The sequence below is a fragment of the Netta rufina genome, assembly GCF_964035555.1.
Source record: "Netta rufina genome assembly, chromosome: 1".
In the NCBI taxonomy this organism is placed as follows: Eukaryota; Metazoa; Chordata; class Aves; order Anseriformes; family Anatidae; genus Netta; species Netta rufina.
Genome location: NC_140123.1, coordinates 80677191 through 80704896, shown reverse-complemented (window position 1 = coordinate 80704896; position 27706 = coordinate 80677191). Strand labels below are relative to the sequence as shown.

Sequence of the window (27706 nt, the reverse complement as noted above, 5' to 3'; positions counted from 1 at the left end):
ACCTTACCTTGACCCTTCATTTTATTTTCTCTCCCTGTCCTGTTGAGGATGGGGAGTGAAAGAGCAGCTTGGCAGGCACCCGGCAGCCAGCCAGTGATAACCTACCACATTCTGAATACTGAATATACCCACCACATACCAAATATTTCCTCATTTGAAAAAAAAAAAGAAGAAAACAAAACAAGTCATTACCTTCTGTACAGTTACTGCTGCTCAATTTCAACTTAAATGATGAAACAGATGTAAAATTAGATACATATGTAGTCATCTGTTTCTATTTATGTATTTTTAGGATTCCCACACCCCAGTAATTTTCAAAATGAGATTTTTATTATTATTATCTTAATAATTCAATCCACTAATAAATCTTAGTGTTGTGCGGAAATGCAAGCAAGGGCAGGAGTAATCACTGCACATCTTTCAGAGTTAAGTTAACAAGGACAGGACGACAAGTCTTCAGAACAGAAGCCTAACCAGACAGCAAAGCAAATACGCCTGGCTTTGTAGACCAGGAGCCACACGCTTGAATATTGAAAGCTCTGATTGTGAGTTTGAGAAAGGTGCACCACTGATGCTGGTCATCTCTGGCCACATACAAACAGCATGCAGCATGTGTCCATACAGTCTCAACTGAAGGACCATCACTTGAAGCTGATGGCAAATATTCTTTCTTAAATCTGAATCAGGATCCAAATCCTCTAGATGGCTCGACGAAAGCTGCAGCCCATTTGCACCTTGTAGACATCAGACAGGATGAGACGTGCCACTGAACCACTACGTCCCTCAATGAAGTGCTTTCTTCCATTTTCTTCATGAAAAAACAGAATCAAGTGCTGGGCTGTTTGTTCTGGATGCTGTTTTTGTAGAGCAACATCAGAATGAAGAAAAAATTACCAACTGTACTTACAATGTTGTCTGTCTCTTTCCTTATCCTGTAACAAAAACTGCTGCTATAGGAAGAGGAAAAAGAGAGAGATAACAAATGAGCTAGATGCAATAAAAATGTGTTTTCCTTTCTGCTTTAGGTATTTTTGCATAATATATTCAACTGCCAAAGCAAATTTCCCTCCTCACACATAAGGAGACAGTTTAGCTGACTATGAATCTTCCTCCACGGAGGGCCATTCTTTCCTCTCCACATTTCTCTGTCTGCTTCTGCTGCCTTGATGTGCAATCCATCTTTTGTAATCAAATTAATCTTTCATTGTCATTTAATCATGAAAAGAAAGTGCTTTCAGGGGACAGCACATTACAGCCGCTACAGGAAATGGTGGAATTCATCTCTGAGGAGCGCGAATGCTACTTCTACAAAGACTTTAAGGTTCCTACTGCCAACTTTGGTCTCGTGAAATATGATATTTAGTGCTGCTGCCTACGTGGGATTTATCAAAACCTGCTAAATGAAGATTTGAGTTGGCTGTTAAGAGATCTTCAGTCTGCAAGATTGATAGTGTCACTTCCACATGGCTTTACAGAAGTAGGACTCTGTGGGGGACTCTTTTCACTTGATGGTGGCCTTGCCAAGATTCTCCGGTTGATTCCAGCTGTAGCCTTTTTATGGTCGTGTCTGAGACTGCGGATTGTGCTGTTTATGGCAGCCACGCATGCCTTCCAATCATATCCAGTTTCCTTTAGATCAAAGGATGGGTAGTTCTCTTGAAGAAAGTCTAAAAATAAACACGAGCGAATTATCGATCATTTATGCAATTTTATTTTCGGATTTAGTTCAGTCAAAACAAGTGCATGCTACCAAAACAAGACGCCATAGGCATGAGGCTTGCAGAGCAAAATTAGAAGGTAGATATTTTTCCCTTCTGTTTGAGATACGTAAGAATGACAAAAGATCTAAGCATTAAAACAAAATATGCAAAGAAAGCGAGTAACCATTTATGTGTGTTTGATCCCTTAAAGTGCTGAATAACTTCAGCTTCTGCTGCTGAAGCAATTAAGTCTCAGCCTCCATTTCAGAATGTCCAGCCTTTGCAAGACTAAGCCCTCCTCCAGAGGATCTTTGACAACAATGTACAAGAACTATAAGCATCCTCCTGCTTCTGGTGGATAGGATCAGAGCTGTCTTAGCTCCATCTTTTTGAAATGTAGGGACTGAAGGGTAGATCAGATCAAACTTGTTGATCTTCAAGGTCTTTTCCAACCTAAATTCACTAATCCAAAATACAGCAGTTTAACACAACACAGCCATGGAGAAACAATGGTGACAGAAAAATAGCAAGAATTTGTTCCTAATTAATACTGTTACAGTACAGTAAATGAATACTTGACTTAGCAAGGGGATAAACAAGGTAAGACTGCTGCTGCACCTTTCTCCCCTTCCAACATGTAAAATGAGTGCTTTTAAGAACAGATTGGTTTTGTTTTTATTACTGATGAGCATTCTTCTGCGCTTAGCTGAATTAGGTTTTTCTCTCAGCAAGCCCCTAAAATCTTTAAACAGGCACCAAAAAGAAATTCTCCACTGTAATTTCAAATCAAAAGCAATACTAATTCTCTGCTTAGCATTTAGATTTACCTTAGCAGAATGAAAGGTACAGCTAGATGATTCTTTTTCAGTTTTGTTCTGTCGCTCTCACATATCCTTATTCTACCAAGTTAAAGCCTAATACAGTTTGCAGCTGATGCTTTGCTTAGCCAGTAGTTCCCCACCTGGAGAGCTGATTTGCCAGGAAAACATGGGCCGGGAGAAAGACAAGCACAGAGAGAGAAACCTGTGCTCCAGCAGTTTACTCTACTCTGAGTGGCTTGGAAAAAAAATAAAGAAAGAGTGAAAGAAGAAAGAAGAATACTCCTGAGGTATACTGACAAAGGATACAGCAGCTGTTGGCAGAGGCAACAGCCAGGGCGCCTTCACCTCCATCCCTGACAGCGTGTCTGGCCTCAGAGCTACAGCACAGAAGACAAATTCTTATTACCATGCCTTTGTACAAGGCCCACAGATCAGCTTTTTAATAATGCTTTTTCTTTCACAGAGAAGGACTAATTGTTGAGAATATAGCAAAGCTAAGTGGGTCCCCTTCCTGCCCTGCAGTGTTGCATTCAGGGAGCCGATGTGACCATCCCATCAGGCTATGTTGTAACGTTAAAGAAAACTGGGCCATGGACTGCCCTCTGGCCTGAAAGCCAAGTGACACAGCCTGGCTGCAAGCACAGAGCAGAGAACTTTGCCTTGCATCTGCTGTGGAGCCCATCTGGTGTACCTGCAGCCTTCAGACACCCCTAATATATCTTCTGAATGCTTGAAATCGAAATGACGTGAAACAAAATGTGTGTACTACGGCCATATGTGGAGATGCTTAGAGCGGCAAGCTTTCTCAGGCCAGTGGTGGAAGAACAAACAGTTTGGGAAAAATTACTTTCGTGTATAGTCTTGCCATAATGGGAATGGTTTCTGGTGTGCTCTGTCCCTCAAGCCATGCCCAAACACCATTCCAGAGCGTGCAAGTCCCAATACCATTTTATTCAGCAATATTGCTGTGATCTCAGAGGTGAACTCACTGCACACCTACTAACAGCCACAGATCAAATAGCAAACAAAAACATGTTATCTTCCACTCAATGCTGCTGTTTATGCTGGCCATGCTAAATTCTTACCAGATAATGCCAACTTTTCTTCTGCGTAATAAACCACAGGTACCCTTTCCAGCTACAACCTGCTCCACACTCCTCCTCGCCTGCTGTTGAATTGTTATTCTAACTCCACCGCCACTGTCACAGTTCTGCTTGCTTTACCCAGCCTTGCAGGAGGGACCAAGTGAAGCAAACAGAAGGCTCCCTTCTCAGGAAGGAGCATGGATCATTGCTGCCCAGAGAGGCTGTGGAGTTTCCTACTTTGGAGATCTCCAAAAGCCACCAGGAGATGGGCCTGGGCAGCCTGCTCTGGGTGTCCCTGCTTGGGCAGGGCTTGGGGCAGGTGAGCCCAGAGGGCCCCAACAGCCTCAGCCATGCTGTGAGTCTGTTCCAGAAGTCTTAAAGCTGAACCGAGAACAATGCAGAAGGCAAAACACCTGCTACCATTCCAACCATAGCATAACCTCTCTTTGCTTCTGGGATAGGATTTGCAAATAGAATAAATAATACTAATCTCCTGAAGGCATCCTGGATTCACGTAAGCTGACGAGATGGCAAAACTGTACAAATTCATACGAAGGAATAGGTTGTTCTATATTATATGAAAGACACACTTCAACAAAGAACCATTATCCAACTAGCTCAAACTGGTCAAGTTCGAAATGCTGCCCGTTCACTTGGCAGCAGTCCCTATCCTACCTGTAATTTCTAAACCAATAAATAATTTTAAATATAATTTTAATAATAAGTAGAGACCTCAGGAGGCCTCTACTCCAACCTCCTGCCCAAACCGTGGCCAGCTCTGAGGTCAGGCAGCATTGCTCAGGGATTTGTCCATTGAGACATGGAAAAAGGACAGAGATAAAAACACCTTTCACAGTGCAACCTGCTCCAGTGCTTGACTGTCCTCCTGGGCAAAATGCTTCTGCTCATATCCTGTCTGAATCTCTCGCTTCCATTTATGCCTGTGGTCTCTCATCCTCACACATTCAATGCTGCAAAGAGCTTGGCTCTCCCTTCTCAGTAAACTCTTTCTGGCCGACTGTTATCCCTTGGAGCCTTCTCTTTTCCAGACCAAATAAGCCCAGTTTCCTCCCCGGACAAGAGTTCTAGTTCACTGTCCCTTTTGGTGGCCCACAAGCTCCCACCTATGAGTTTCCAAAATAAGCCAAAGCCTGCTCTCCTAAGCCACAGGGTCTGCTCTCAAACCTTTCCAACTCTCAGCATCCTGAGGTCCCTTATCTCACAGTCTCTACAGGCAATATTGCCACTGATTATCACACCCCAACCTTGTTTGTGAAGAGCATCAGAAGCTGCTGTGCATTACTTCTGCTTAGCCTACGCAGCACTTGTACCAAGAAATTATACCCTCTGACCCCCTTCAGAACCCTTGGGGACTGCTTACATCTCCCACTCTGTCACCCTTTCAAGTAGTATCAAGGTGACTGAGTTCCCCCATAAGAACAAGGTTTGTGATCTGGAGACTTCCTTAACATGTTTGAATAGACTTTAACTACTTTCTCTCAACTTTTTCCACTACTTGTACTAGTATTTGTCAAAACACTTTCACAGAACAATTCCTGAAGCTGCATGGTTTGTTCTTAAGACACAAGAGTCAATCGGTCATTTTAATTTCCCCCATTATCATTAGAACAGAGGCTTGCTTTCTTACCTCTGAGTGCATTAATCCTGTTGCAGTCCAGTGGACTCATGCCACGCTCAAGATTACCATATACGTTGCTTTTCACCAGCACGTCTTCAGTGAAGAGATGGCGGATCAGGTAGCGAGCTGACAGCTCCGGCCGGGACTTCCCCTTAGCCACGTAAATGACCGAGAAAGGCAGCTGGACGTTGCGCCATGGGCTTCCAAGTAGTTCTGGAAAGAAGGTTATGGAGAGAAGTATTTTACTTATCCAGTAGCGACCATCCCGTAAAATGGCTGTATTACACTGAAACTACAACACAGAACATTCTCCCCTGAAACTGCTGTACTCGGTTGGAGAGACCGGAGCAAAACTGCAACACTGCAGCTAATTCTGAAATACAACAGATTGTAGACAGATGTTCCAGTAGCCAAAAAGCTGCCTGTTTTACAACAGTGTAATAGCACTTCTGATACGCTTTCAGCAATGCTGGCAACGTAGCCTTCATTAATGATCGCCCTCTAAATCGTTGTCCTCTCACGTGTAAAGATGCTATTCCAATTACATAAATAAGTAAAAGTTCCACGGTTACAATGGTGCTTATGTCCCTTAACTGGAAACTGAACAGAGTGAATATTTTTTACAACTACTTCAGCATGACTCCACTGCAAACCAGGCAGTTTTTTGGGGGTCAGAATAGCAGTAAAAAATCTTGTGTGCAGGAACAGATCTGCTAGAGCCCCAGAGTGATTCTAATCAAATAATACGAAGGCAACTAACAGTTCATTTTCCTTGAAGCTCTCTATAGGCGTCATGTGCTGCATGTGAACTTTTTTCCATCTGATGCATTTGTATATATATATTTTTTTTAAGCATAAAGGCTACCCTAAGATTTTTGTTTTCTTAAATTGTCAGTTTTACAGAAGGATGTTCTTCTGAAATTACAATTTCATTTCATTGATATTCTGAATAAGCTCACTCCATTAGAGTAGAATATCTATTAAAAAAATAGCAAAAAAGGGACAAGTGTGAAGCAATTCCTGAAAAAGTGACAGACCGAGCAGACTACCTTACAGCTGAACTTTCTAGTCTTAAAGTGGACATGTATTATGGGAAATTAGTAGATGCACACATTCTGTTAGCCAGATCATACTCCTGTTTGCTCCCAAGAAGACTTACATACCAAGAGGCTAAGAGAAGAGTCACAGAGGTCAGCAAATCCCTTTATTTCACAATTTCACCTACAGTACTATCTTCTGCTTTTCATTGACGATTTAAAACACAACATGCATAAATTCAGAGGATGACAATTTCTCAGATTACCCATGGGTTCCAAAGACTGCAGTTTCTTGACTGAAGGTGTGTGAAAAGGTTCTGGAAACTTCTCCCATCCTGAGTTCTGCAGACTGTCCGTTGTGGAAATGATCATTTTCTGAGGGTTTTGAGAACTGCCTTCACTAGTTTCGTTACAATTTAAATCTACACAAAGAGACGTATCTGGAGCGTCGGCTAATTTTTCTTTCCCGTCAGCTATCTCCTGAAACAGAGAAATGAGGTTAACACGTGCACCAGGAAGAGCCTACCTGTTTTCTAATTAGCGTTTCAGTTCATTTCCCATTTAGTATAGATAAGATTCCATGTATTTACAATAGTTAGTCCTGAATCTCCATCATCACAGCTACAGGTGAAACAGATACTACATATTCATGGCTTGGCACAAAGGTTTTTAAAAGCAGAGGTGAATGGAGTTTTGGGAGTGATGCTTCAGTAAATATAAAGTCAAAATGCATAACTGGATGTATCTGATGGAAAGGCTGTGAAAACAGTACCAGCAGCTACATGGTTAAGCTCTCAATCAGATCTGATGTTACTCCTGGGCTAAGGGAGTTGGGGTTGTTCAGCCTGGAGAAGAGAAGGCTCCAGGGAGACCTTGCAGTGGCCTGCCAGTACCTACAGGGGGCTACAGGAAAGCTGGGGAGGGACTCCTGGTCAGGGAGTGTAGGGGTAGGACAAGGGGGAATGGCTTTAAACTAAAAGAAGATAGGTTTAGTTTAGATATAAGGAAGAAATTCTTCACTCAGCGGGAGGTGAGGCACTGGCACAGGCTGCCCAGAGAAGCTGTGGGTGCCCCATCCCTGGAGGTGCTCAAGGCCAGGCTGGATGGGGCTTTGGGCCTGGCCTGGTGGGAGGTGTCCCTGCCCAGGGCAGGGGTTGGAATTAGATGGTCTGTAAGGTCCCATCCAGCCCAAACCATTCTGTGATCCTATGACTTACAGAACTTTCCTTTTAGTACCCTATGTCTACATGTATCTTATTGGGAGCTGGAAGAGACAGAGGAAGGAAAAGGACTATACTGCCAGTACTCCCCATATGGAACCAGTGCTGCAGTCAGCAGAGCCACGCTGAGCAATGCAAAGACAGAACCCAAGGAATTTCCAATTAGAGCACCGTATGACTAGGAGTTCAAATAATTAATTTGACAAGGAAGCACAGACTTAGTACTTAATAAATTACCACCTTGAGACAACTTACTGGGTTTATTTTTGTTTCAGAGCGTAAACAGCGGATCATAGCATTGACATTCGTGATACAGGTTTTCCAGTCTTTTCCATATTCACTCAAGTCATAGTTTGGAAAGTTAGTCGCAAGAAATTCTGCATATAAAATGTAGAAAATGTTTTAAGCTTCATGACAAGGAAACAGTATTTAAAAGTATTCTAATTTAGAAAGGAGAGAAGGCTAAGAAATGTTTGATTTTTTTAGGAGCTTTGTATTTCTAGCTTTTATAAAAAAGATGGTAAACTCATGTTTTGAAGGTAAGTAGCACTATGAAATTCAGATGTACAGTGATATCTTTTTAATGTGATTTTATTAAGTAAATTCTGGTAGAATTAAGGGAAAGATGTAACTTAAAAAAAAAAAAAAAAAAGACTGAGTAATGCTGATGCTGCAACAACTTTATACGATTCATGAGATCTCCCAGCCTTTAAAAAGAAAGGAGGAGATAGACAGATTCATACATCTGTGCCACAGGATTTGGGGTAAATAGCTTGACAACATTAAAAAAAATAATAACAAAAGCCCTCCTTATCTTCACCATTTCTCAAACAAACAAGAAAAGTGAAATTAAGAGAGAGAAGAGTGTTCAAGAATAAGTATTATCAGGTAACAATTGTCCTGAGTATACAATGACCATTAAAAAAATAAAAATAAAAAAATAAAACAAAACAAACAAAAAAAACACAACATACACACAAAGTAAGCAGTAATGAAAAATTTAGAAGCACTTCGCATAACGGATGAACATTCTAAACAGAACTACGAGAAAGCAGAGTTTTTATCCATTTTGAACAAAAATGAACTTTGAGAATCACAAAGCAGGAACTTCAAACCAGCAGAGCACATCCACAACTGCGTTTAGCATCATTACTGTAGAGAAACAGACACCTATATGGTAAAATCCCTGACAAGTACCGAAGAAGAAAGTAAACCTGTGCATTTTCAGAAGTGGTATACCTCTTATTGCAGCGATTTTGTTAGGATCCAGTGTTCTGCGCCCCCGTGCACTCACTCCCATAATGCTACACAATAAGGTCTCCTTGGGGAACAAGACCCGAACTAAGTAGCGAGCTGCGTACTTTGGTTTAGTTTTTTGCCGAGCTTTCATCAAATAGTTTCCGAGAACTTTCACATTTCTCACCGGGTCACCAACATACTCTTTTGTGAAACAAAAACATTCAAAGAGAAGATAAAATATAATAAATTATATTAAAAAAAAAAAAAATCAAGAGTCATTCAAAAAATAGTTTTTGAAATTGTTTCTTAACCTCTAAGCCAGCTCTCCACTAAAACTAATTCCCCTATATATCACTTATCTTTGCTCTTACAGAAATAAATCCACAGCTTTAAGTTGTTAACAGAACCGTCTTTTAATTTCACATTAACACTAACACAACTAACTGAAATAATAACACCCGAGAAAACATATTAAACACGTAGGAGGTTAAAATGTTTGTACAAGTCTATTTTTGCACATGTACAGATGCTATACATTTTCAAGACGACCCATGAATAATGGCACAACCATACACACTACTGCTAAATCATACATTGCTTACAAGTTCGCAGACAGGTATCTGGGTATTTCACCTACTATTCATGTAGCTCTTTGGCTGTATGAACCTGTATTTTACACCAAAAGCAACCAAAACCTCATAGTCCACACTTCCACAGAGCATTTACTCAGTGCATTTACAAAGAAATACATTATCTTTTTAAAAAACCTGGTGCTATTTGATGTGTGCTTGCTTTTTATATCACAACGATGTACAGAATTCTTCATTTTCTGTGGAACACAGTATTTTGAAAGAAACCAAACACTGGAGCATTTGAGGACAGAAAGGATTATTCACAAAACTTTCCACAAGAAGAAAACAGGTATTTTCTTCACACAGATCAGGTTAAGATGTTTCTTAAATACCCAACATCTATGCAGGCATATGCTTCAATTTTACTTGCAATTTCTTCTCTTTTAAAAAATATGCACAGTATGAATATATTACTTATAACACACAGGTCAAAAATAGTTTACATCAAGTCCTAAGAGAGAATAAAAGGTCTTAGTCTTAAAATAACCCAAAGCATGTACTGTAAATCAAAGGCTTTTCTTAGTCTATACAACTGTATATACACTGCACAGAGGTTTTTAACTGATCCCCAGCATATTAAACACTCCTACAACCTTCATTTCAAGGGATTTAAACACTGTTCTATAATAAACATCTCTGTAACGGCAGCCAGTTCTGTTCCTTTACTTTTGTTAAATGATGATTAAGAGATATTCTTTAGGCATAATTTTTTACACTAACAGCATTTTTCTAGCCTAGGTGTCTGTGTGTTTATTAGAAAGGAACTCACCAAAGCTTGGGTGGATGGAGACCGAAGAAGATGGCAGTTCCTTACTAATGTTCACACTCCCAGATGCATTTCTGTAGCTCACCACCACAGCTTTATTTCCCAGGCTGGTCTCAGATGGTGCTGGCATCACTGAGGATGCCACTGAGGAAGGTGCACTGCTGACAGTACTTTCCACAACACTGGCTGAAAGATTTGATTGCGGAGGAAGGTCAGGGATGCTGTTAGCTGCTGCGAATGATGAATGCAATGAATGTGTAGAAACTATGGTGGGGAGTGGAGGGCTCTGCCTAAGAACGGGCTGCTGCGGTTCAAGCTGCACAGTCTGTTGAACACTTTTTATTGTGGAATTGACCTGAACATGGCCGTTTTGTAAAGCGACCCTTATGACTGGGTTATGCATTCCCTGGCCTGGTGAAGAGAACTGAAGACTTGATTCCCTTTCCATGGATTTTTGTACTCTTATTCTTCCTTGGGGCAAATGACTGGAACTTCTGTATGTAAATCCAACTGGTTTCTGTAAATGTGATTCAGAAAACAATTAAATGGTTAAATTAGATATAGCCGATCTTTCGAAAACCAGGAAGACTACTTTGTAGTATTTATGCTATTGGCAATAGACTTCACAGGATCACAGAGTGGCTGAGGCTGGCAGGGCCCTCTGGAGGTCGCCTGCTCCAAGCCCTGCCCAAGCAGGGACACCCAGAGCAGGCTGCCCAGGGCCATCTCCAGGTGGCTTTTGGACATCTTCAAGGAGGAGACCCCACAGCCTCTCTGGGCAGCCTGTGCCAGGGCTCCTCACCCGCACAGCACAGAAGTGCGGCCTGGTGCTCAGAGGGAGCCTCCTGGGCTCCAGTTTGTGCCCAGTGCACCGGGCACCACTGAAAAGAGCCTGGCTCCATCTATTTTGCATACGTCCCTCCAGGTATTTATACAGCTGAATAAGGTATAAGATCCTGCCTGAGCCTGCTTTTCTCCAGGCTGAAGAGCCTCAGGTCTCTCAGCGTCTCATCACTGGAGAGATGCTCCAGTCCCTTAACCACTTTCATGGCCCTATGTTGGGCTCCTAATATGTCCACATCCCTACGGTACTGGGGGCTCACACTGGAAACGATACTCGAGTACACTTCACACCTCACTGTCATGAGGCCGGTGCTATTCTTCTTCTTTCCTTTTATTCTCACTTGTAGCTCAGACTCTAAGAGTTTATCTGGTCAGCTTGAGTGCTTCTCAAGTTTTCTCCACCTGGGGTGCTGGCTTTTTTTTTTTCTCCTTTATAAAAAGCCAGAGAAATATATAATGAGAAAGGCACCCTTGTGAAAGCTCGTTTTTAGCAGAAAAAAAAATGGGCAAAATAAAATTAAGAGTTTTTGAACCATTGACCCAGAATTATGAATTTTCAAGGACTGTCCACTGCTATATTAGTTTCCTTTTAATAAAGGAAAAAGGAAACCAATTCACCTTCTCTCCTGGCTCCCTCTTCATTCTTTATTTGCTGGCTGAAAGCACTAAACATCCAGACCTTGCCCACAACGACAGACTCCAAAGTGACTAAAAAGGAGAAACTGAGAGATGGGCTATGCTTTCCATCTTTTGGAGTCCTTTCATTAAGAAACATATGCACCCTAAAACATATATTTTGAACATATAGTTTGAAATAGAAGTCACTGATAAGGAGTTACCCAATGTACCTGATATATTCTTGTTTTGTTGTTTAAAAACAGAGGTCTAATCATATTCCACTCTTGTAACCTTGAAAAATATACAACCTGAAGAAAGGCTTACCTAAGAGTTCGTCCATTTCTCTGAGTATTTGAGTTGATTTAATAATAATAATAAAAAAAAAAAGTTTCTTTACCACAAACCTCTCCTTATTTATATCCTTAGACCATTACAGCTGTAACAATGGTACAGCTTTAAAAATCCACAGCATTCCTGATGGTTTTAAAGAGAAAATGCAAGCAGAACATAAGAAAATGGTTGGCAGCTTACATTTGCTGGCTTCTGCCTTACACCATATAATGATAAAAGTTTTCTTTAAAAAGCTGGGGAGGCTACTTTTAGTTTGAACATTAAAGCAGCTGCCATCCCACCTGATCAGAGAGGCTAAGAATGCAGAGGTCATGTGGTCAAACTACTGCTGATGACACCAGTTTGTTCCCCAAATCTCGTATTTTCAGTTAACTGGCCAGTATAAGCTTACAGTTGTCAGGACAACAAAAAAGCACTGCCATATAAAATATAAAATCTGATTCATAAGTGACATGCATGAAAGTGTCATCATGGTTACTCACATACATTTTACTCAATGCAAATGGCTTTACTGATGTCTTGATATCTTGACACCAGAATCACCTCTGCCACGTTAAAAGCTTTGTAGTATTGTTGACAAAGAAAGGTCATTACAGATTTCACAACCTTCTTCAGAAATCACCTGTAATGTTTTTCCTTTAAGAGCATTTGCACTTAACCTGTATAGTATAAATAAGTATAAATAAAGTATAAAAAGTATAAAGTATAAATATTCTGTCTCTTTAGTTAACAGCAGATTAATGATGTAAAAACAAAATAGATCACATACTCAGCATTGTGCCTTCTTAAAATTTTTGAAGAAAGGCATTTTATTAGAAATATACAATTCTGTACTGCAATATTGGAAAGGACAACCCACTGCCGAGATCTAAAAATCAACTTGCTAATAGAATCAGCATGCGTTGGTTCTGTGATGCAGAAGCTCTCTTCCGCCTCTTGAAACCAAAGAGACAGTACACCACACCTGGTAAAGCAGTAACACCAATATAACCACATGTAACATGTAACCTACACAATTCCTTCCCATTCCTTCCAATAAGGACAGACTTTATACAGCATCTATTACGGGATCCTTAATTTGACGAGGGCCACTGGCAATTCTGTGACCACTAGTCAATAACAACACAGGAGACTGAAGCTGTCATAAGAAATCTAGAACGATTTAACGGAAATGGAATCGACTAGTTTGCTACTATTTTCAGTCTTAGTGAAAGGAGAGGTTTTTCATTTTAAGTAAGCATCAAAAGAAATGAGAAAATTATAAGGAAAAAAAAAAAAAGTTCTCAAGTTCTTTAATACTCACAGGTTTGAGCAACAGTGGCCTCACACGCGTATGCTGCATTTCTGAAACCTTTCGATGTAGTAGGTCAAGCTTTTTATCCAGTTTCTGAATGGCATCATACATGGCCTGATAACAAATGTACAGGTTAAAACAGTATTGTTTCACCAGAACCCAATTTAAATCTGAAGAAATCAAGTAAATTCCACTAAAAGCAAAATTCCCTCCCTCACGTTGGGCAAGATCGGTAAATAATAAATACCTTCTTTAAGGATATTAAAATCAATGCAGATGACAATAGTAAATATCATGGTAAAAAGAATTTTCAGAGAAGCCCACTCCTGCTATTTTAACATGGCTGGCAATTACATGTTGTTCTTCCTGCTTGTGCAATGTTTTCCTTTTATCTATCATTTGTTACATTTCATTTTACATAGAAAAGCTACTGACAACCAGTAAAGTAAGCTACGTATATACTATTTTAAGTCACAGTAAGCTCCCAGGTACAGAGGTGAAAGGCTCATAGGCAGTCACTGAAATAGGGATTTCTGTATCACTAATGATTTATAGATATATAGGTATATCTATATATAATGATATAACATATTTAGAACAATACTGTCTGAAAATTTAAGTTCCCAAGTGGAATTCAGTCCAGCCAAGGATGTCATCAAAGACAACAAGAAGTGTTTCTAGGACATGGGTAACAAAGGGAAGTCTAAGGAAAATGCGGGTCCGTTGCTGAATGAGATAGTTGACCTGGTTAAATGGGACAGGAAAAAGAGTGAAGCTCTGAATGCCTGCCTTGCCTCAGCCTTCACTAGCAAGACAGGCCTTCAGGAATCCCAGAGACTGGAGGTAAAGACTGGAGCAAGGAAGATGTGTCCTTGGTGAAAGAGGATGAGGTCAGGGAACACTTAAGCAAATTGAACATTTGTAAGTCCATAGGCCCTGATGGAATGTATCCATGCTGAGGGAGCTGGCAGATGTCACTGCAGGACCACTCCTTATAATTTTAAATCAATCATGACAATTTGGAGAAGTGCCAAATGACTGGACGAAAGTAAATGTCACTCCTGTCTTCAAGAAGGGTAAGAAAAAGGACCCCAGGAACTACAGGTTACTCAGCCACACCTCAGTCCCTGGGAAGGTGATGGAGTAGCTAAGGCTGGAAACCATTTCCAGGCACACAAAGGACAGAAAAACAAAAGCAGTCAGCATCGTTTCACCACAGGGAAGTCAAGCTTGACCAACCTGATGAGCTTCTGTGATGAAATGAGCAGCCTGATGGATGAGGGGAGAGCAGCAGATATTGCCTACCTGGTCTTCAGCAAGGCCTTTGACACTGTCACCCAGAAGAGTCTCAGACAAGCTGTTGATGTGTGGGCTGGATGAGCAGCAAGGTAGATTGGAACTGGCTGAACAGCCAGGACCAGAGGGTGGTGAACAGTGGCACAAAGCCTAGCTGGAGGCCAGACTTCAGAAGTCAAAAGGAAAGAACTCACCAAAACAACACTAGCAGCACTTTGGCACATTTTTGACAAGCCTCGGGGACTTTCAAAGGCTCGGTATGTATGACTGTCAGATCTTTCCAATTATTGTAAAGCCCCTCACAATAAATCACTTCTGTATTAAAGCTTAAGATTTGAAAAGTATTCATGCCAGCTATGGTGTGAGAAGTTCAGAGTACAAAGAAAGATTATTCTTTCATTGAAAATACAGCAGTTAAGTGAAAGGCAGCCAGTGAAAAACTGGAAAGGCTGAAGTCCTAGCTTATCAAATACAGATTTCAAATATTCCTGAAGTTTACCTAAAATTGTTTCAATGCCATGGGAGGGAAGGAGAAAAAGAAATACCTGGCAGTAACTGAGGACCTCCATAAGAGTTTTCTGCTGATCTCCAATGTAGGAAGCTTCGGATACAATACTCCCCTTTTTCATTAAAATAATATTAAAAAAAAAAAGTGTAAGCTAGCAATACACACACAGTCTTATGATAAAACATTAACGAAACAAATCCCATCTTCAAACATCATTTTAGTCTATGCCAAAATATATAGCCCCAAAGCAGTACTTACAAGTCATCAACAAAAGAAAGCAAACTTACACATTCATAATCTGGTTCATACTCATAAATGACACTGTCACTGTCTTCATATTCTCCTTCCCTGGTTCTTATCTGGGAAATAACATAAAGAACTTGTAATGTTCTGAAAAATGAAAGAATTCTGCACATAAACAACAGAGAAAACCTGTTAGGAATATTACTTGGATATTTTCAGTTGTAGCTATATTCCCTCCCTGGCTACAAAAGGGCCCGAGGAAGTGAGATTGAACAGAGGCATCTCATTTATGTGCCTGCAGTCAGGTCATATGAATACTCACCTCATATTTGGTTTTACAGTATTGTATTCGTGTTTAAAATAAACCTCTTGCAAATTTCTATTCAAGATATGTATTGTTATTTGGTTAGTCTAAGGACAGAACTTTCTCATGCAGTTACATAGGTAGTAACTACTATTTTAACTTTACTAATATGTAACTACAGTCATATCCTGTATAACCAGCCTTATGTAATTATGAGACTCCACACACATTTTTACACTCATTTAAATAAATCTTTTTTTTCCCCTAATTGATTTATTTCAATGGTTATAACTCTGCACAAAAAATGCTGTAAAAATGTCTATTCACCAGCTAATAAAAGTCATTTTCTTGCTTGAAAGGAGTTGCACGAAATGTCCTTTTAGATGGGAATCAACAGTGCCACCACCTGGACAACGTTAATGTTTTTTTACTTCAGTGGATAGGAGTAGTTCCTGTCCACCACACAGGATAGATTTTGAGTCTGTTTTTACAAAACAGAAACAAACAACAAAAAAGCCACCAAAAAGAAATGAAGAAAAAAAAAACAACAACAACAACAAAAAAAACAACTTTAAGACATACTTGATTGGGGCTAACTGTGAAAGAGGGAATTATATTATTTACAAGAGGTAGAATTATAAGAGAAGGTGCACTGTTAATCATTAGACAAACCAACTCCTAAAATTTAAGGAATTATCCTCTGTATGGTGACATGAACAAAATTTGAGACCTGCCTCAAGATAAAAATGTATGTAATCTGTCTTTGATCAGAACCTGTCATCAGCTCATGAGTACAATCCCTTATCCAACAAGATTAAGATCCAACCCTATTTAATCCTAAACTGCACAAATATTTTACTGCAAAATAAGAGGACGTACATGGAAAATAAGTTGCTCTCTTATGTATAGTAACACGTAGTCTACACAAGTACAATATCCAGCATAAGGTAGATATGCTAGAAGCTTCCAGACACACTATGGATATATCCTACCCACGCTTCATCAAAATGTCATCAAATGAGCATAGAAAAGTGAAGGAAATATGGCATTTCCAATGACATTGAAACTGTCAAGAAAACAAGGGGCTACTGTTTGGCTACACATACCACATTCTGTCCCACTAGAGTGGGGGCAAGCCGTTTTCTTTTATTGTGCAAAAACACAAAATCCATTTTTTCAGGCATGTGACCATTTCCTCTCTGCATGCTTGCAGAATGGCTCATTTGTGATGGCACTCGTTCAGTCAGGACCGATAAGCCTTCACTTCCTGGAAAGTGAAGAGAAAGCAAAGCACATCAGTGGGTTTCTCCCATTGATTTAGACATTTGACTATAAAAACATGTACAACCACTTTTTAGGAAAACAAAACAAACACAAACAAACAAACAAACAAAAAAAGAACAATCACCATTTTCAAACTGCTTGGTTATTTGAGATTTATTTGCTAGCATGTTATTAAACGCTTATTATTCCAGTTTATTTCGATCTGAAATTGATAAAATCAATTTAATATTTTCTTCCAAGTTCATTGGTGGAGCTGGACAATAGGCCATTGCCACTCTTTAAAAGCACAAATAACCCCAGCAGTTTAGTACAGCCTAAAAACCAGTTTACTCTATGGTCAGAGAATATCAAGGCTCCAAGCACGTAGTAACACAAGTACAAGTTAAGCCAAGTCAGAGAGAAGCAAGCTCTAAGAATGCTCACCGTGAGAGGACATTTGGATGGTATTCCCCTCTCTTCTGCTGCCCGGTTCTCTACCAAGAGATTGCAGAGACCCACCAAAAGAGGTGAGGAAAGGAGTCACTGCAGTTTTAAGGGAGCCAGCTGCCCATCCCTGGGATGATGTCCATGCCTCGCCCAAGAGGAGGACTCCAGACAATCACTTACGTGCTAACAAGCCCAGCACCCACGCCTGGGAGGGATGGACTCCTCCAGCAGCCTGATAACCACGTTATCAATTGCTAACAATTGGCACCAGGGAGAGGTGGCTCTTGGTGGAGCCTGCCTAGTGGCAGAAGCGGGGGTGGGAACCAACTGCAGCCAGCTAGCTTTCCATCGAGAGGAATGTTCTTTTAGCTAGGATTAACTTCTTAGCCAGACCTCTCAAATCTCAAGAAGTAATAATTTTACCACCACGCTAGAATATAACGGCCACTGAAAACAAAACAAACAAAAGAACCAGCCCACCAACCAGTTTGCCAACTCTTCCCTCCTAATTCTTAGCAATCCCACACAATTGCCAGACCTACCTTTTGAAGGATATTAAATACTTTCCACATTTCATATTGCAAAAATCCCGCTGTCCATCGTTTACGGGTTTCTACCTCAAACTTTCAGGAAAGAGCTATGGCAACACTCTTATGAGGAAACAATTTCTCCTTGATTTCTGTATATTTTAGATACAGACAGAACCTAGTACTATACAGATAGCACTTGTAGAAGAGAGGATATTGAAAGCGGAGGAAAGCTGGAGAAGCTATGAAAGACCTTGGTAGGTTTTGAAGAAATAAGGAGAAAAAAAAAAAACTCAGCTGGCATAAGAAGCCTCTGCCTATCTGCTGTGAAGTAGCGTTTTGGAGCTTCGGGCGAACCTAAGAAGCATGGTAGGGTGTTTGTTCTGTGGTACAGGGCAGCAGGATAAATGCTCTAGCACTATGTACTCCCTCAAACTCCAGATGCTTTCTGCTGCCAAAGGAGAATGCCACTTCACCTGGAGAAACATTAGGTAACTGGTTTCATTACATTTAAAACTCATTACACTTCTGTTAAACTAACCAGATTCCCAATTAACTTCCCAAATATAGATTTAAGAATATGATAACCTTAAAAAAAAACAAGTGATACCAAGTTACCAAGTTTGTGGACATAAATGGATAAATAAAAAGCATAATAGTAGTGCTCTGGCAGCAAGCAGGGAGGAATAAAGACCTATATCTGTGTCTTAGTGATGTTGAGCTTGCTCTGCCAGCTAAGTATCTGTAGGTGAGAAGATTGAAGACAAAAAATAAGAGAAAAGTTTTGGACAGACAGACCCAAATCTGGTGAAAAGGCGCTGCTCTACAAGATACCAACCTAAGGCGGTGGCTGAGTAAGAACTGAGAAAATTTTAGTTCAAAGAGTTAAGTTCAACAGTTAAGATAAACTTAGGTCATGTTTTGGCCATACATGCCACTATACCCTATTTTAACTAGATAATACTTAACACTAGCAATCTACAATAACAGAAGCTCTAATCCTGAAGATGACAAAAATGCCTTTTACCTTTTAAAAACAATCATCCCCACTCTTCATGATTTCTTTGCTGATAATGAAATAGTTATTCATTTCCTGAAACAAAGTCAGCAACTGTCTGTGGGGCAGGATTTTTTATTTATTTTCAAAACAGAGAAGAAAAAAAAAAAAAAAAAGAGTAAATCATCTTCCTTCTTCCCCCAAATGTGTTCTTAAGTATAAATGTACAGAAATTTACAGCACACTCTACTGTCAAGTAGAAGACCAAGGAAATTAGAGCTTTTCAGTAGCACATAACAACAATGGGAAACTAAGATGTGTGGGACTTTGGTGAAGAGAAATACTGATAAGAACCTCTATTAAGCCAACTAGCTGGAAAAAAAAGGTAATAAATACCTTTACACTTAACTACAGACATTTCCTTTGCTAACTTAGCACTTACAAAATGCTGTTAACAGCTATGATTGAGTTTTGCGTGGGCCAATGGAAAATTGAGTAAGATTTCTGAAAGCCCCCAATCTTAAATGCTAAAATAAAGACAATGATTTAAAGAATCACTGAAGGCTACTTAGAGCTAACAGTTTACCACCCTAAACAACCATCTTACTACCATTCGTTACACATTAGTATCAGCAGTGTTCCGCTTGACAGTTGATCTAGACACTTCATCTTTCGGATTAGGTTTTTTCCACGACATTTGCTTTCCAAATTGCTTGCTAATTATTATCTAATTCGCTCCTAGGTATACACAAGAAACCTCTATTTTAAACATAGTATTACTTCAGTGGGTTCATTATTAGTAAAGACCTCTAAAATAATAGTTAAAAAGGCAGCTATTTTTAAACCATAGAATGGTCTGATTTGCAAAGAACCCTAAGGATCATCTAATTGCAACCCCCCTGCCATGGGCAGGGACACCTCCCACCAGCCCAGGCTGCCCAAAGCCCCATCCAGCCTGGCCTTGAGCACCTCCAGGGATGGGGCATCCACAGCTTCTCTGGGCAGCCTGTGCCAGTGCCTCACCACCCTCACAATAAAGAATTCCTTCCTTATATCAAATCTAAACCTACCCTGTTTTAGTTTAAAGCTGTTATTCCTTGTCCTATCCCCAAACTCCCTGACCAAGAGTCCCTCCCCGGCTTTCCCGTAGTCCCCTTTAGGTACTGGCAGGCCACTGTAAAGTCTCCCTGCAGCCTTCTCTTCTCCAGGCTGAACAATCCCAACTCCCTCAGCCTGTCCCCACAGGAGAGGCACTCCAGCCTCTTGATCATCCTCGTCGCCCTCCTCTGGACTCATTCTAATACATCCATGTCCTTGTGCTGCGGGCTCCAGAACTGGATTCAGTGCTCCAGGTGGGGTTTCACAAGAGCAGAGCAGAGGGCAAGAACCACCTCCTCGAACTGCTGGCGACACTTCTTGTCCATGGAGGGGTGAAGTGATTCTGTAAGGGCACCTCAGTCTTTGGGGTAATCGTCTTCCTCCTGCTGGTCCTTGTCATTGGCAGCTTCCACTCTCTGGCTTTATTGGTCCCCCTCCCATCTGTGAGGGCCTGTGAGGGAGTTTCAGGCTGTGCATCCCCTGCAGACTGTGCTGGGATCCAGCTGTCTAACTCCTCAGCCTTCCTGATGCCACGCAGACAACTTATACAAACAATCCTATAGCTTCTGAACAAAATCTGCTTTAAAGATGGGTAACACAGAAAGCATTAAAGGCAGAAGCACTGAACACACAGCATTAAAATTAGCCACTAACTATGAGATCACCAAAGAAAACGAAGTGCAATTACCATACGCGAGTTGAGGCACGTGGTGAACGTTACTGTTTACTTCAGAGTTTTGTTCCATTGACACGCAGCTCTGTGTGGACAGTCCATTTTCTCCATCTTCTGCCTCAGAATTGTCAATAATCACTGCTTCAACATCATCCTCAACGTTCACGGGGTCATAATCTATTCGTGTCAGCAGAAAGAGAGGCAGGTTAAGACTAGACACTATTCTGCATATCAGATGAAAACTGTAATACTCTTATCATGCCTAGCATTATCTCAATTCTACCACAGGCGAATTTTAGAGCAGTTTCACTTTAACATTTAAATATGAGGTCACTTCAACACGTGTACTGAGGTTTTAACACATGCTAGAAGGGAAATGGCTTGCTATTGCTTAGTTGGCAGGACTCCTAAAAGTACCTAACCCCGCCTGCAGCGCCCAGCTCCAACAGGACCAGTTCCAGGGCAGTAACAAGCACTCCTGAAAACCCCATTTCCATTCAAGCACCCAACAAGACACGCTGATTTGTTTTCGAAATTTTACTTCCGTAAACACGAAATACTTAGTACACTCGAAACAAACCAGCCTACAAATCCTAACTGCGTATTTGGTATTCAGATCAACCCAAGCACTGGCTCTCAGTGAGATGCTGTAGAGAAACACTGAATGGGCAATCTCCAGTGCTGTGGTGTTGTTTTTTTTTCAATTAACTGTATCAGGTCAAGAAAAAAGTGTTGTGCTTTCAGAACAACTATTAGAGCTACTACAGCTAGATTTTTTGATACAGCATTTGGAGGAGGGCAAGGAAGGGAGAGGAAATCATCCTTGATGAAAGAAATTAATGGAAGGAATCATATTGTGAGGCACTAGGCTGAATTAGAAAACACAACTTAATTCAGCCAGCACACACACGATGACATGTATGTCATCTTTTCCACAGGATCCCTGCCCCATTCGGTGTACAAAATGGGATGAGCTCTGGGGATGAATCAGGGCTGTATGAGTTTAACACTGGTCTGCTTCTTTACTCTTGTACAAAGAGTTCACTCCCAATCCTGCTCCCTTCCCTCTGTTCCAATTTCTCAAGAGCCTAACAGGTGAGAAATAAACTGGATCTACAGGTGAGAGTCTTCACTCTGGCCAGTACGCCTGTCTAATCCAGAAGAAACAACGCAGAAGGGTTTGGATTTGGCTGTCATCAGGTTAGGAAACACTGCTTCACCCAAATACGGCTATATGCAGAGATACCCATCAATCACCATGCAGCCAACAGCTACGTTTATAGCAATAAATGAGGCTGAAAATCCAGTAGCCCTGCAAGAAGGAGCTTAGTTGAGCAGACATGAGCTGGGATACGCGGCTTTGGCTCCAAGTCAGAGCATGGTTCCTGGCCAGTTTTAAATTGCTGTATAGAATAAGGAACGAGGAACCAACACGTGGCAAAGACAAAGCAGGTCCATCTGGAATAAAGGATGGAGAGTGTTATCAGATGTCGGGAGTGTTACTACAAGTGGTTGACAGTAAAAGTCAAAGCTCAGTTTTCCACGCCCTCTACCAGCCTTCCTGAAACAAGTTTCAAAATCAGCATCTCCACAGCATAGTGAATTCCAGGCAGAACGTTTCCAAAATCTGCAGCTACAGAAGTTTAGAGCTAGAGGATGACTAGAGGATGGATATAAACCAAACAGGGAGACACCCCACTTTCAAAAAAATATATTACATTTCTACAGTGATGTAGAAACAATGACACAAAAAGCATCAGTCTCTCAAAACCTTTAATCCCCAAGAAAGTGGCCAGGATCCTCTTCATATCTGGGACTTTTAACTTTATCACCTGTTGCTCAGCACTCAAAGGGAAATCATTTCCTCTTCAGAATGGCACTCTTACCTGGACAGCCAGGTAATACTGAAATTAGCACACACAACCCATTGCCAATGTGGCTGGTCATCTCAGCTCTATAACATAAAGAAAGCTGCTCCAAGAAACAGACCCACCTGCTTCATACCACTTCTTCCTTCTCCTAATGCATTCTAGTTTTTTTGTCTCTGAGGTCAGTGGCCAAATTTAAATGTCTTTGCTGAAAATTGCCTATGTTCGTCACAAGGAGAATGTCTGTGCTCAGAAATATTTCACTTACGCTGCCTAAAACACTTGTCAGTTAATACTAGCTACTAAAAAAGGGTGCAGGGGAAGTAGTTCTCATCTTGTGGTCCAATATATAACTTATGCAGGCAAGTTGTTCAACTTTTTAATGTCGCTCCTGTAGCCACATATTCCCAACTGCAATCTTTATAACTTTGAAAATTTGTTACAGAAGAACTCTGGCTATTTACCCGTAAACTTGAAGAAACTGAAACTCATTCCTGTAAGCAATTCTGAGTACTTCTGGTGCTTCTAGGAAGTGCTAGCAATACGGGGTAATGGTATAGATATAGCGCTGACCAATATGAAATATGTACCTGTCTCTCTCAAGTACAAACCACAAACTGCCAGACTCTGTAATTAACTTGTGCTCCTAAAAAAAAGGACAGTAAAGTAAACCCATTAAGACACTATTTTTTTTCTTGTGACTTGAATGAAGATGCAACTGTATTTCTTCGAGCAATGGGAGTTAACAACCTCCCTGCACTAATTAGCTCCCCTGGCACAAAATATCATGACACAGGTATTTAGAAGTTTCCAGTGAGTCCTTAAATCAATTTAGAAATTAAGAATAAGTGTGATTGAGAAAATATTTAGGTTTATATATTTCAAATAAGGGCTTAACTGTGAATTACATGCTATAGTAAGACTTACTAAACAGGCTGTTTTGTCCAATGATTGCAACAAGCTATATGTTTAAGAGCCTTGAGAATTTCTGTTTGAAAACTGAAGTGACAATCGTTCTAAATTTAGAAAGCATCAGCCAGCTAATTTCCTGCTCAGACTCAATGAGTGCTCTGAGCTACACGAGTTGTTATTTTCAGCCAGGCACTAGGATATGCTACATCAGAGGGTAGATGCTGACAAGAATCGTGCTGTGCAGGAAGGCAGCTGGAGAGCAGGGCTTTGAAATGACGAAGTTAGAAATCCAAGACTGGAGGTGCTCCTTTTAACCGAAAAATGGCTTATGCTCACTATTCAGGATTTTTCCAACGTTGTTTTAACAGCAGCTCTTCGTTGCTTCTGCACAAAATCATCAGGTAAGCAGGTCTTTGCAGAAAGCCAAAGATACTGAACTTGAGCCCAGCTTTCATAACGATTTATATGCAAGAATGTCCAACTGTGCGTCTAACTCTGCATCAGAAGTTACATAGCCACATTAAGCTACTGCTTTTACACAGCAAAGATCAAGCCTCAGAAAGATTTTATTCTCAGTAACTGAAGAGAAGTATGTTTATAAATCATTATGACTTGAAAATCTGATCTTCTTTGGAATCTGTGTCATTTGATCAAGATATAAGCAGTCAGTGGGTGCCAGAATATTGAAGTGCCGCTCCTTTACCTATCCCCTAATCACAGCACAGCAGTATAGGCTTTGGGGTAGAGAGCTGAACACAGAAAAATGTGAAACAAGTAACAATGAAAGATGAACAGAACCAAACTGCAATATTTATTTTTTTAAGCACACTTAGAAATCGAAAGATGTTGATACAAACATGAAGATTTTTTTTTTTTTAAAACATTTTGAAGGCTTTCAAAGTAAGACTGCTGCAGAGACACTACTCTGGAAGTTACTACTGAAAGGCTGACCCCACATGCAAAACTGAGAAGTTTCCATGGCCTATTTTTTCTTAGTGTAAGGCTCCATTCACAGCTCTCCATTTCGCTTCTTCAAACATGTGAGATAGATTTTCCAGTTTTCCTGAGTGAATATATTTATATATTTTGTGAGCATTTTGGGGGGGGGGAGGCATCCATTCCTCAAAAGAAACTGAAGGATAAACAAATTTGAAGTTGTCAAAGTCATACGGTACAACTCCTTACTTCAAAAACTATAATCCCTGAATGCTTCTGAAAAGAATTCTTTGCTGAGGAGGACTAGTTAGCTTAAAGTAGGGATATACCTTCTGCTATCCTAAAAAATGAACCTACCAAGTCATAAAAAAAGATAAGTCAAAGCATGCAGATGACCAATTAACACCACCTTAATATGTATTCAATAAGATTTCCAAATTCTCTAATGCATTTTGAACATACTATTAGACTCCTGAGATGATTTCTTCTGCCTGCCAGGGATCACTCAACCAAAAGTGTCCAGAAATGATCCCTTCCCCGCACTCTTCTCTGTGTCCAGAAGACAACACTTGATAGGAACCCAAGTGCAAGGGTGGGAGAGGAACTCTCAGGTAGCGGGGACATAACAGACAAGGTGAACTGGTGGAGACAAAAAGGAAAGAAGAAAAAAAAAACGCAAAAACAAAGAAACAAAACTGTAGCACTACAAACTACATCCCAATGTAAAAGCAAAGCAACTCTAGCTCAGTGAAAAGAAAGATACATACCACGAAACTTACCTGAATTTAAGCTAAGTCACAAAAGGAGAACCTGCTAGCATTACCTGGGACCACATCTATCTAGATCCTGGCCTATTTGTGGCACAATGCTTACGCCAATACAAAGAGTGAGCTAACACAACGGACAGGATGGGGACAACAGTGCCATAATGTCTTGCAGTGGTAGCATCATGTTATCCCGGCTTTAAGTAAACATTTGCATATTGACACTGTCTCATTGCAAATATAACAGCTTTAACCACATTTCTGCATACTATTATGCTCAAAGCTGTAAGCTGGGAAGCACAACCAGAACTGATAAATCAGCTGAAGTCAGAAGACAAGCTGACAGACTACTTTTCCTTCCCTGAGCACGTTACTAATTAAATACACCACATATGCCTGTGGGATAAGGAGGGGCTCGTACTGAGTCAGACTTCACTTGCTGAATGCTCTCATTTATTGCAGAAACAGGAGTGTAGGTAATCATGAGTTATTAAACCGTACAGAGAGGTAGGTGACCCAAGGGCCGAGGAAGCTGTAAGCAATGGGCAGTAATGAATCACATCCCAACCTCTACAGCAGAGCTTCTACTGGCAACGTCACCAGAGCTAAACCATACTTTTCACAGGATGCCAGTGTTTGTTCTTCATTTCCTAAGCATTTAGTTAAACGCATCTCTGTAATCTGCAAACGTGATCCCCATACTCCCAGCTGTAACTGAGAGCACTGGGAGACATGCATAAGACAAGGTAAGTTTTATAAAGATGCTTTATGCTGCACTCAGGAAAACTGGGTACCATCCACCTTAGGTTGCATCCTTAAATTTAATATACTTCTGATAATTCTGTCCTCAGTCTGGATAGTTCCTGCCCTGTAGCAGCTGATCAGGAACACCAGAAGACTTCCAAAGATACTAGATACTCGTCAAGTCTCTGAAGGCTGAAACAACAGCTAACTTAGAATGCAGGAGCCAGCATCTGTGCAACTGAAATTTGCAACGAAATTAAGACAGTGGAATCGTACATCGAGCAAGCATAATACATTATGGTGAAGGGAATAATGAAGACAGGTTTCCCAGGGCTTTAAGTTTCACGTTCAGGTTACCAAGATGCTGTAAGTAAAACTCAGGGGGAGACAGGCCTCGCAAAGAGGCCTCTGATGTTGAGTAAGATTTATCTATATGTTTAACTGAGGAATATTACTAATGGCACTTCTATCCTACTGCCGAGGGATTTAGAGCAGTTTCTATATTAACGATTGCTGAGTTCGAGCAAAAACCAGTCAGGAGACTGAAAAAACTGAGGACAAAGCAGGCTGCGCTGACACCCACCACATGACACTGCGTGTTTGCCTGGTCAGTGTACCAGGACTGCCGTGCCCCCTCAGCACCCTACATCTAAGCAGCACCCTTTGCTTGGTGCCTGTATATATAACGGCAGAGCGCAGTGACTAACGCCTCAGTTCACCAAAAGCAGCGCCACAAGAGACCAGGGCTGACACCTGCTCCAACGCCACCCCGGGGAGGCCCGTGGTACACTTGTACGACACCCTCTGCCTCCCCACGGCAGGATCTGGGTGAGGGGGAGCCCTCCAGCAGCGCCACACTCCTTTTTTTTGCCGTTTTTGCCGTTTTTTGGGGACCCCCCGAGGGCTGTGGCAGCGCACACCCTCCTCTCACGGCGCCTCACCCCCACCAGAGGGGCGCCCGACCCCCCCCACCCCCGCCACCTCCACCGCCGCCGACGGGCAGCAGCGCCAGCCAATCGCCGCGCCCCGCCGCGCCGCCGCCGGCCAATGGGAGCGCGCGCGGTGGGCGTGGCCCGGCGCCGAGCGTTGGGGCCGTTGCGAACGTTGAGGGAGCGTTCCCCGCGCGCCGCCGGCTCGCGCCTCCACCCCCACCCCCCCACCCCCTCGCCTCCCGCCTCCCGCCTCCCCTCGCCCCCTTCCTCCCCCTCATGGCCGCCGCCCCCGCTCCTACCCGACATGGCGGCGGAGCCAGCCGCGGCTCGGGCTCGGGCTCGGGCTCGGGCTCGGGCTCGGGCTCGGGCAGGGCAGGTGTGGCCGGAATGCGGCGTTGGGGACGGAAGCGGCTGGCGTGAGGCGAGCGGCGGCGGCTGTCGGCGGGCAGTGCGGCTGCGCGACGCGCCCGGCAAACGGGAGCAGGGCGGGCGGGGCCGCCGCCTCCTGCCTCCTGCCTCCTGCTGCCGCTCCTCGGCCGCCCGCAGGGACCGGGGGGGTTGTTTGCTCTAAATCCTTTAATGTATGCCAACGACTTCCACCGATGTCACCCGCTGAGCCGTGTCCCCAAGCACCACGTCCAACCTTATGCGTATCAGTCTCCGGTGGTCCCTCTGGGGGTCTCTGGTGCTGAAGGCTCATGGTCTTCCTCCCTCTTGTCCTTCTCCTTCGTCCAGCTTGGCTGTATGTCAGAGACTTGTGCAGTGTCCCCTGCAAGCTTTGTCTTTTAGTTGTTCTTCAGCTTTCCTCGTCTCCTTAATCTCCTGCCCAGATATCAGAGACTTGCATAGTGTCCCACGCAATAGTCATCATAGTTAGCAGTTACTCTGAACCCCCCCAGATACCAGAGACTTCAAGGAAAAGCCTACAAATACATTTCCCTTCAAGCTC

General features: G+C 41.8%; 2 protein-coding genes across 2 annotated transcripts; both read right to left on the bottom strand.

Annotated features, from left to right (window-relative positions):
- Positions 1-1241: 1241 nt before the first annotated feature.
- BEND2 (BEN domain containing 2) lies at positions 1242-8874 on the bottom strand. The gene is made up of 5 exons (XM_084283352.1): positions 8742-8874; positions 7758-7879; positions 6549-6762; positions 5255-5458; positions 1242-1667 (listed from the first exon to the last, which is right to left on the bottom strand). The coding sequence occupies exons 1-5, from the start codon at positions 8800-8802 to the stop codon at positions 1432-1434; spliced, it is 837 nt and encodes a 278-aa protein (XP_084139478.1). The 5' UTR covers positions 8803-8874; the 3' UTR covers positions 1242-1431.
- A 1233-nt stretch (positions 8875-10107) lies between these two features.
- On the bottom strand, positions 10108-27186 carry SCML1 (Scm polycomb group protein like 1; the record flags this gene model as incomplete). The annotated part of the gene is made up of 7 exons (XM_084288909.1): positions 27057-27186; positions 20617-20778; positions 16703-16863; positions 15337-15408; positions 15087-15161; positions 13255-13359; positions 10108-10656 (listed from the first exon to the last, which is right to left on the bottom strand). Exons 1-7 carry the CDS (start codon positions 27061-27063, stop codon positions 10108-10110), a joined length of 1131 nt encoding a protein of 376 aa, XP_084145035.1. The 5' UTR covers positions 27064-27186.
- Between the last annotated feature and the right edge of the window lie 520 nt (positions 27187-27706).